Consider the following 10,000-nt stretch of genomic DNA (forward strand, 5'->3'; position numbering starts at 1 on the left):
TCGTGGCAGGATAACTGTCCATGAGTATCACAGTTTAATCTTAATTAGTAAAGCTCGTTATGTAGAAAGTAATTTCAAAATTTGCGAAAACAGACGCATTCAATACATTCCATTATTTGTTTGTTTGCTTGGGCCCTTCATTAATGTATTATTTTTTATAAATGATTCTTCACTAAACGCTGTGCCTAAAAAAAGAAAAAAAAATAGCTGTATGAAATACTTATTGCCCTTCAGATATATTTAGATGTATATTCTTGTTGTATATTGTCCTTGAATGCTGATTTAGTAAATACTGTATTATCTTGATACTGTTTCCTAATTAATTTTTTTCTTGCATGTCATTATTATAGTTATTATTTATGTATTCAGAATTTTACTCTTGATATTTACCACCACATTCCGTACACCTATGATTTTGAATTAGAGAAATATTGCTGATAGATCACGATATAGCCTGTTCATGAAACTCTTAAAGCTTGCTGCTCTACTAAATTTCCTCTCTGCATTTCTTTACATAAGATTAATACATTAATTACCTTTTTACTTGAGTGTACTCAGATGTGTAAGGCTGTTAATTGTGTATGACTTTGCATGGGAATATGTTTTATTTAAAATAATTGTAAATTTTCCGAACAACGCCGCGTTACGAAATACCACAAAAGTGGTATCGATGGATTCCTCTGAACCTCTACTATTCATATATAGTGAAATTAATGAACACTTCCACCCCCCCCACTAGACCCCCCCCCCCCCCCCCCCCTAGGTTTTTGAAACTTACAAACATCTAAACAACAACTGGAAACCCCCAATGAATTACCTGCATGTGCTGTTATGTTCTCTCAACTAAGCCCCCCTTCTTGGCTAGGGCAAACTTCAAATTTAAGCAAAGTTAGGTAGGTAATGGGTTAAGATTTTGCATACGAAATATGGCCGAATTCATATTTTACCCCGCAATTTCCCTGATCTACTTCATGCCCTCCCCTACAATCAGGACCCAGATTGTGGGCTTCAGGGGTGCAAGCGCACATTAATTTCACTATATATGAATAGTAGAGGTTGAGAGGAATCCACTTTTGTGGTATTTCATAACGCGGCGTTGTTCGGAAAATTTACCAAAATAATCATGTATATGAAATTTGTATAATTACAGTGGGTGCTTTTGGGTCCATTAATTTGTTTTTTCTTGGTGTTAAGGCCATGCATGGGCTATACATGGCCTCAGCAGCTGTAATTGTTTCAGCAAAGGCCATCCAACAGCTTCAGTTATTGACAAAGTTTCAGTCTATACTCATTCATATCAGTCCGTATATACGTGTGTGTATATATATATATATATATCTTTATTGGACTTTGCTGAAACACAAACAGGCACAAAGGCCATAGTGATCAAATGCATTTGGAAACACCATAATTAATATAATTATCAGGTTAAAGCCCTAATTTTGGGGCTACATTTAGTTGATTCATAAGGTTTTTTACCATCCCTTCCTATTGAACAATTTGAAAACCAAGAATTTGAAAGTAACAAGGCCAATATTCCTGTTATATGCTCTTCCTTAAATCACGGCAATTACAAGCTGTGTTGCAGAATAGGTGATAAATAATTAGGAGATGGTTAAGAGAATGTACAATCTTAATTGGAGTTCTGTTCTTTGCTGTTCAACTTTTTCTTATATTTTGGCATGGTTTCTCATATGCATTTGCATCATTATTACATGTTTAGAATGGAATATATAAGCTGCTTTTGATTAATTATTGACTTTTTCTTGGCGCCATAGTGCAAGAAGTCATACTTTTTATTGTTAACTTGCTCTGTTTAATGTTATAATGTCTAGAATAGTACCACATGAAAGTCTAGTAAAGAAATAAATACCACCATATAAAGATATCAAAATTAGGGTCATTTCCATATAGATTAATGTGAAAGATAATGAAAATAGTACCAGGTAACTCAAGTGATGACCTTTGCAAACCTCTTGCACATATATTCAGTCAAGATAATGCTTGTACACCTCACTGGAAATTAATAATTAAATAGATAACCAGTCAAAGTAAAGGCCAAAGTGATGGACTAATTCAATCAAATTTTATTAACTCATATTTGATGTAGGCCTTTTTAACATGCTTGTGCATCTTTATGTGCTTGTACCTTCCGTGCTAAAAGTCGAGGACTCATTCAATCTCCATTGTCAAAGCTTGTAGACAACCTTGGCAATTTACTATTAAATAAGAAGCCATCCCAAGCTCTTTCTTGCCAGAATATATGTATTGGAGGTCTGTTGGCCTTTCCATGTGTGCCAGAGATGCATGGGCCCCTGCAATTGCTTGAATCACCTTGGTCTCTCAGGAACTTTGGCCCTCTCCTCTTTGTAGCCATCCTTAATAGGATAGACACAGATTGAGATTCAGTGAGAGTACACATACATATGCATAGATGTAAATGTCTATAACCTTAAAGTTTTTTTGTTTTTTGTTTTTCCTCCAGAATATTAGATATTTTTCTTGTAGAGTTACTTTATATATTACACTAATTACTGCAGGCAGTTTGCATATTTGTTTTTAGTTGAGTTATACCTTCCAGGAGTGTGGTGTTATTGATTATATCTGAAAGTAAGTTTTTTTTTTTTTCCAATTCAAAATTATTAATCTAGTTAAGAATAAAAGAAAATTAACATTGTGGTATTTGATTGCTTTTTAGCATGGAAGGGATATGTTTATGTATTGGTTGTAGATTACATTGTCTCTTTTTTTCACACTCTTGCATATAATAAGTTAGAATTAAGTTTCCATTTGCTTTACCAAACTGTGCAACAGAGACCTTATCAGCCCAACTCCATATACAAATAGTGAAAAATTGCTTAGTAGTGATTTAGCTTCATGTGATAATGCATCATTTATTAGCTACCATTTCAAGTGTGACATGGTCTGAATGAAAACTATTTTTAGCAAATATTTAAGTGTAGGGAGACAATGTGACATAAGCATTGTGTGCTTGCACAGGTCTTTAAATATGTGATGTGAATACATTAATTGCATGCAGGAGAGAATTTAAGAACTTTCTGCAACATTAGCATTTATACAATATCCTGCCTACCTAACTAATTGCTTCAGTATTTTGGTTCAGAAGAACTCAAGTTAGGTCATTATCTTCTCTTGATTATGTGATCAAAGTAAAGTAAATGATCATAAATGAATGGAGAATAATTTGGTGCTACTAGAAGAAGAAAAAAATCTACAAGATTGAAATTGACAATATTGGTAGAAAAAAAAGTATTTGCAATGCTTTAGGTTAGCCAAGCCTTTTAACATCCAGTCAACATGAAACTTCACAGCCTTGCATGGAATGTCGTATGAGAGGTTTTGGTTTTCACTAAAATAAGGGTTACTAATCATTTGGAAGTCTGTGGAAAGCGTAACATGGTTGAATGGTGGAGGACAGTTTCCAGGTGATGATTTTATATACTTTTATGTAATTTTCTGTGTTTTTTTGTTTGTAACTTCATTACTGGTGTGTAGTATATTTCATGCAGGTTTCCTTTGTTGTGCACTCTTGAGACTGTGCAATATATTTCACTCTGAGTAGTAAGCAAGTTTCTCTTATTACCCTGCTGCCTCACTGTAGTCCCATTAGAGTATATCCCTCCTCTTTTATACACCAACAATTATATAAATAATAATTTTGAGGTTGACTCAAGCCTTTCTTCCCCTAGTAGTAGTGTGCTGGCATTCCTAGGATTAGGGGAACTAAAGAGTTTATATTCTTGTGTGTCATGTAGTAGGGGATGGTGGTGGGCCTGCGCCTGTGTGTGCGGTTCCCGACCTCCCGACGACAGTGGCGGTGGCTGAGGTTACACCTGTGACCCGCCTGCAAGGTGGGCCACACCTGTGTTTACTCCACCCAGTGACACTTCACCCCACCTTATGAGTGGCACTTCAGTATTTTCCATTTCCAGTGACCTTACATGCTACCCAGTGTGACCATAGTGACCTAGCCAGAGCTTGTTTTAACCTTTTTATCTCTCTCACAATCTCTTTTTCTATCTTTCCCTTTTTCATTCTCAATTAAATATTTCTGCCTTTTGGGTTCAGATCCCAAACTTTAATATCTAAAGAAATATTAATTTTAGACTTTATTGAAAGATAAAAATGGGTATAGCAGACATGAATGGATATGACAAATTCATCTAAATAGCATTGCTCTTTAAGTCATTTGATTACTTCTTTGCAGTTTTATTATAAATGAGATGTATTAATGAATCTTATTGCAAAAAACAACTTTCTCTGAAGCGCTTGTGTTGAGTTTGTATGTGGGTTGCAGATACCTTTGATGATGCAGTGGAGGAGAGAGTCATCAATGAGGAATACAAGATATGGAAGAAAAACACCCCCTTCCTCTATGACTTGGTGATGACCCATGCCTTAGAATGGCCCTCTCTAACTGCTCAGTGGCTGCCCGATGTTACAAGGTGAGTAGTGCATCTTATAAGATAGTATAACCACAATTGCTTGGTATGATGGCTGGGAGATAGCCTCTAGGCCCAAATCACACCATATAAATTTGAAAAAAATAAGTAATCCTCCTCCTTCAGAAGTACCTCAAGATTCCCCATCCAAGTAACTCCTTTAGCTTTTTCAATTCAATCCCATATAGATGGGGCAGCATCCACAGCTCCCTGTATCTGCCACTATTTAGGAAAGAAAAGATGGGGATTGAATCCCACTTGGTATTTTATTGTCCTCAGAGTCCATTCAAGATATAGATGTACCTTATGAAATTGGTCTTTGAAAATACATTTGAATAGTAGATAAATAGATATAAATTGTGCACTTTTTACACTTTTGATTGAGAATGATTTTGTGATGTATTCCAGACCTGATGGCAAAGATTTCAGCATTCACCGACTGATACTAGGTACACACACAAGTGATGAACAGAATCACCTCCTCATTGCCTCAGTTCAACTCCCCAATGAGGATGCACAGTTTGATGCCTCTCACTATGACAACGAAAAAGGAGGTATGTTCTTGTCTACCAAATTAGAAAGAGAGCTCATTGTTGTGTTCTTACTGCCTTTGGTTTTGTATGTTCTTAAATTCTGTTATCCATTAGTGTTGGGGACATCTAATGCTCACTATTTTTATCATTGTTATTATTATTATTATGACAAAATTAATAATAAAAGTAATAAAAATAAGACCGTTTATTCCAAAAATTCAAGAAATGGGATGAACAGTAGAAGTCGGGTTTACCTGCTCATCTGTTCCTTGGTGGCTCAGCTCTTGTCTGTTTATGAAAATGATAAATCAAAAACGTGAACAGTTCATGTGAACATGTACTACCTAGTTTCAGGAAGTCGAAGATGGTTATTTGTATTAGTGTTTCAAGAGTTTATATATGGAACTTCAGATATAAACAGTTTGGCTCACCCCATGTTTGATAAAAATTAAACATCCAGTCAATTAACCCTTTCCTGACGGGGCACACGCTAAGCGAAAACCCCTACGTCGGGCCATTGCAATATTGCGTTGGAAACGTCACACTGGCATGACACCCCGGCATCGGGAATTTAGCTGTGTCAAGGGTGAGATGCACCGTCGTCATAGGGTAAATGGATTTTAAGAAATGTATGTAGTTCTCTCCCAAATATGTCTTTCAAGACTCAAGAACCCCTCGAGTTACTTTTCCTGTCCCCCTCACTGTTGTTTATGGAAAAGCAAATCATTATTTAGATTTTTTTATTGAACATAGTCAACCCAGGTCATTTTGGGTTAACTAATTTAGTGCACCATAGTTGTATCAGGTCGGGAACTATTCTTGGTAATTGTTTTGTACTATGATAAAGATGAATGTAATATTCTTTTTACAGATAAATTTGCATAGAGTATAGAAACCCTTGGTTCCTAAGGGTCTGTAGATAAAAAGCAACCAAGGGAGGTTTAAACTGAACAGAATTGAAACTGGGTCAGCTTTTGTTCAGTTGATCCAAAATTAGCTTTTTTAGATGCTTGATAAAGGAAACTTAGACATTTCATCTTTGTTTTCAACCTTTAATGATGGGGCGATGTATGCTGTGGCTGGACATTGTACAGGGTCTTTTGTCCGCTGAGGCACCTGATCACCCGGTGAGCCAGCCAGCCATACGAAAAGCCAAAATGTGATATTGCATCCCTGGCAGGAAGACCAAGCAACCAGCTGTTAACTCAATCCCAACGGGACCGGTGATAAGTGGAAACCCGCTACGCCGGGCCCATGCAATATTGCATCGGGAACGTCACACTAGTGTGTCGCCCCGTCATTGGGCATTTAGCCGTGATGCACCGTTATCAAAGGATTAATGGATTTAGATTCAGTGGTGTTGATATAGTCAAGAATTGAAGGAGATTAGTCAGTTTTCATGTTTATAGCTGTTGGAGACTTTATCTTTTAAAATACACAAAGTTTAATAATCCCACAGAAATATGTGGAAAGTGAAGAAAGTCTGAGGAGTTTTGATAGCAGAATTACTTCAAAATGTCAGACAAGAATGCAGGCATTTTTTAACACCGCTAGATGTAGCTTCATGTAAATTATTAAGCAAATAGTATTAAGTTGTGTTGACAAATTAACTTGGAATGACTCGATAATCTCGTTTTTATGCTTTTGCAGTCAAAGGTAATGCGGCAGGGTAATTGCATTTGTCTCATCTTTCAGAGTTTGGTGGTTTTGGCTCAGTCAGTGGTAAGATTGAAATAGAGATTAAAATCAACCATGAGGGAGAAGTAAACCGTGCTCGCTACATGCCCCAAAACCCATGTGTCATAGCCACCAAAACCCCCTCAAGTGATGTCCTTGTCTTTGACTACACAAAGCATCCATCAAAACCAGATCCTTCTGGGGAGTGCCATCCTGACCTGAGGTATGTTTGGGAGATTGGCCACAATCTTGAGGTTGTTGTATATCTTGCGAACTGATGCTGTCTCTTTTCATTTAATTTTCTTTCTTTTCCCTTTTTTTGTGTTTGTGCAAGTAATATTAATATTATTATTATTTTTTTTTTTTTTTTTTTTTTTTAATCTTATATTCTGTTTACAAATGCCAGATAATTTCTCATGCACTCACACAGGTTACGTGGCCATCAGAAGGAAGGATATGGCCTGTCTTGGAATCCTAATCTGAATGGGTATCTCCTGAGTGCATCAGATGATCACACTATCTGCTTGTGGGACATTAATGCAACTCCAAAGGAAAACAGAATAATTGATGCAAAAACAATATTCACAGGACACACTGCTGTGGTGGAGGTATTCCCGATTCACTTTTACGTTTGGTCTTTTTCACTAGTGATTGTCATTTTTGTAGTCATAACCTTATACAAGAGAAAAACTATTGTGCACTGAATTTGAGAGAAAATTTACATATATGCAAAGAACACTTGATTATTAGCTTCTGTTTTGCTGTGTTTCAGGATGTTGCCTGGCACCTCCTCCACGAGTCCCTATTTGGTTCAGTGGCTGATGATCAAAAGCTCATGATTTGGGATACTCGTGCAAACAACACTAACAAGCCATCACACACAGTTGATGCCCATACAGCGGAGGTGAACTGCCTCTCCTTCAACCCTTACTCTGAATTTATTCTTGCCACTGGAAGTGCAGACAAGGTAAGTAAATGTTGCAGCTCTTTGAAGGACAATTGAAATACAAGAATACTGCACCGAAAGAAAAATCTATATATATAAAAATTTCATATTTAAAAGTGCCTGGCAAGTTATTACTGATTTTCTTAAAATAGGCCTATTCCAAAGACATAGGAGTTCCTTGTGCTTTATATTATGTAATATTGTCAAAAATTTAGATTTCAAGAGATTCCATTTATTAGTATTCTATAGATACGGTTTCCATAGAGTATTCAACATTGGCAATTGGGAAGGATTCGAGTAGAAAGTACAGCAAACTAGTAAAGGGAATTGTAGTAGTATAACCACGAAACCAGAAGTGTTCAGTAAAGTGACAGTAGATTTAGCATTTTTCTAACTACACAACTTTGGATACTCAATGCTCATGAACAGTTGATTGCTGTGCTGTTCAAGAGCACGCGGGAACAGTTCAACATCTAGCTTCCCTTACAGACGGTCGCTCTGTGGGATTTACGTAATCTGAGCTTGAAGCTTCACTCGTTTGCCATGCACAAGGACGAAATCTTCCAGGTTAGTAAAACTTGCATGACCTTGTGTGTGGTGAGCGTCTGTGTCCTCACAGCTATCGTTTTCCACCCACCTTGCAGACAGTTGCCTTGTGGGACCTGCGCAACCTCAAGCTGAAACTCCACTCATTTGAGTCGCACAAAGATGAAGTCTTCCAGGTGAGCTTGATCGAGTGAGAACAGCTGAGGATGCTCAGATTTTACCAAGAGGAGTGTTTATCACAAGATGGTTACTGGCATTGGTCACGTGGGACACATGACAGTTGTTTGTTTGAACAGATTATTAAAATGTTTTAAAGTGATTTTGTATCTCTAAATTCTAAGATGTGAAATTAGTAACTAGTTAGTCAGATTGAAAGTGAGAAGCATCTAAATGTTACTTGATGTGTATTAGATATTAGTTGTTATAAATTTGGATAATTCCTGTCTGCTTTAATGTTTATAAACATTGCATGTTGGAAATTTTACATGTTTAGGTAGGTAGGCAGTGTGAGATCATGCATGCATTATGTTTGTGGAACAGTAGAGTGTAATAGACAAGATCATCCTAAATTTCCAGCTTCTGTAATCATAATGCATGCTTCAGCAATGTAAATTATCAATTAATGAGTGAACCTGTGCCCTCCTTGGTTTATTTATTTGTGTGGGTGTATGTGTATGTGTACGTGTACACACACAAATACATAGATGTACCTAGGTATTGTTATCTGTTTGCACAGGGAAAGCATGATTATGTTGCACACTGATTTTATAATTTTGGGTGATACAGGTACAATGGTCACCCCACAACGAGACTATTCTGGCAAGTTCAGGCACTGACCGTCGCTTGCATGTGTGGGATCTGAGCAAGATTGGTGAGGAACAGAGTGCTGAGGATGCTGAAGATGGACCACCTGAATTACTGGTGAGTGAACACCATTAATGATTATTGTATTATACTCTCCCCCCTTCAATTGTTAGATATTGAATGTACAAGTAATGAAACATGGTGAGCATTTTAGCAGTCTACACTTAACCCTTTCCCGGCGGGGCACGCGTGACGCGAAAACCCCTACGCCGGGCCATTGCAATATTGCATTGGAAACGTCACACTGGCATGACGCCCCGGCATCGGGGATATAGCTGTGTCACAAGGGTGTGACGCACCGTCGTCATAGGGTTAAGTGTCAAGATTTGATAGGAAAGATTTTCAAGCATGTGAATAAACTTTTGCTTTGATTATTGCAGTTCATCCATGGAGGCCACACTGCCAAGATCTCAGACTTCTCCTGGAACCCTAATGAACCATGGGTTATCTGCTCTGTTAGTGAAGACAATATCATGCAGGTAAGTTCCTACTCATTCTTAGATGTTCTTTGTTGTAGAGTGAGCTTTTTATTGACGTTGAAAGTACACTTCAGTTTGTTCATGTTTTACAGTGAATAGTATAGTTACTAATTTAGGTTTACCAAAGGATCTTATTGTAGTGGTAATGCCAGCATGATCATTAATAGGATTGAATACAATGGTGAATATTTTGTAAATTTATATTCATAAAGCATTAAAAGCTATTTTGTACTTTGTGCAGGTGTGGCAGATGGCAGAAAATATCTACAATGATGAAGAACCAGAAACTCCGGCCTCTGAGCTCGAGTCTGCAGCATCTTAAGGTTGTCTCCGTAATCTCCGTTACATTAAGATTTCTCTCCTGTTGCCCATTGATGTGTTGCTCTTAACTGTGATTTGACGTGACATCAATTTTGTCATCGAATCTAGATGCAGTTTTTAAAACGCATGCTAATGAGCATATCTAATGCAACACTTTGTTTCTCCCTTAGG

General features: G+C 37.2%; 1 protein-coding gene across 9 annotated transcripts in view; it reads left to right on the forward strand.

Moving 5' to 3' along the window:
- Caf1-55 (chromatin assembly factor 1 p55 subunit) overlaps positions 1-10,000 on the forward strand; it is a 10,729-nt gene that overhangs the window by 527 nt on the left and 202 nt on the right. The window contains exons 2-12 of one of the 9 annotated variants that reach the window (XM_086536844.1): positions 3,777-3,872; positions 4,319-4,466; positions 4,872-5,017; positions 6,692-6,896; positions 7,104-7,281; positions 7,446-7,640; positions 8,109-8,186; positions 8,264-8,341; positions 8,952-9,086; positions 9,410-9,508; positions 9,750-10,000. The exon at positions 9,750-10,000 is cut by the window's right edge and continues 202 nt beyond it. In XM_086536844.1, the coding sequence (XP_086392970.1) occupies positions 3,777-3,872; positions 4,319-4,466; positions 4,872-5,017; positions 6,692-6,896; positions 7,104-7,281; positions 7,446-7,640; positions 8,109-8,186; positions 8,264-8,341; positions 8,952-9,086; positions 9,410-9,508; positions 9,750-9,830 (1,439 nt within the window). In that variant the 3' untranslated portion in view covers positions 9,831-10,000. The remainder of the gene's footprint in view (positions 1-3,776; positions 3,873-4,318; positions 4,467-4,871; positions 5,018-6,691; positions 6,897-7,103; positions 7,282-7,445; positions 7,641-8,108; positions 8,187-8,263; positions 8,342-8,951; positions 9,087-9,409; positions 9,509-9,749) is intronic. The other 8 variants (XM_086536845.1, XM_086536847.1, XM_043027745.2 and 5 more) reach the window with 8 other exon arrangements.

The sequence above is a fragment of the Penaeus japonicus genome, unplaced genomic scaffold, assembly GCF_977035675.1.
Source record: "Penaeus japonicus unplaced genomic scaffold, GWHDUDI00000001_assembly GWHDUDI00000005, whole genome shotgun sequence".
Taxonomy (NCBI): domain Eukaryota; kingdom Metazoa; phylum Arthropoda; class Malacostraca; order Decapoda; family Penaeidae; genus Penaeus; species Penaeus japonicus.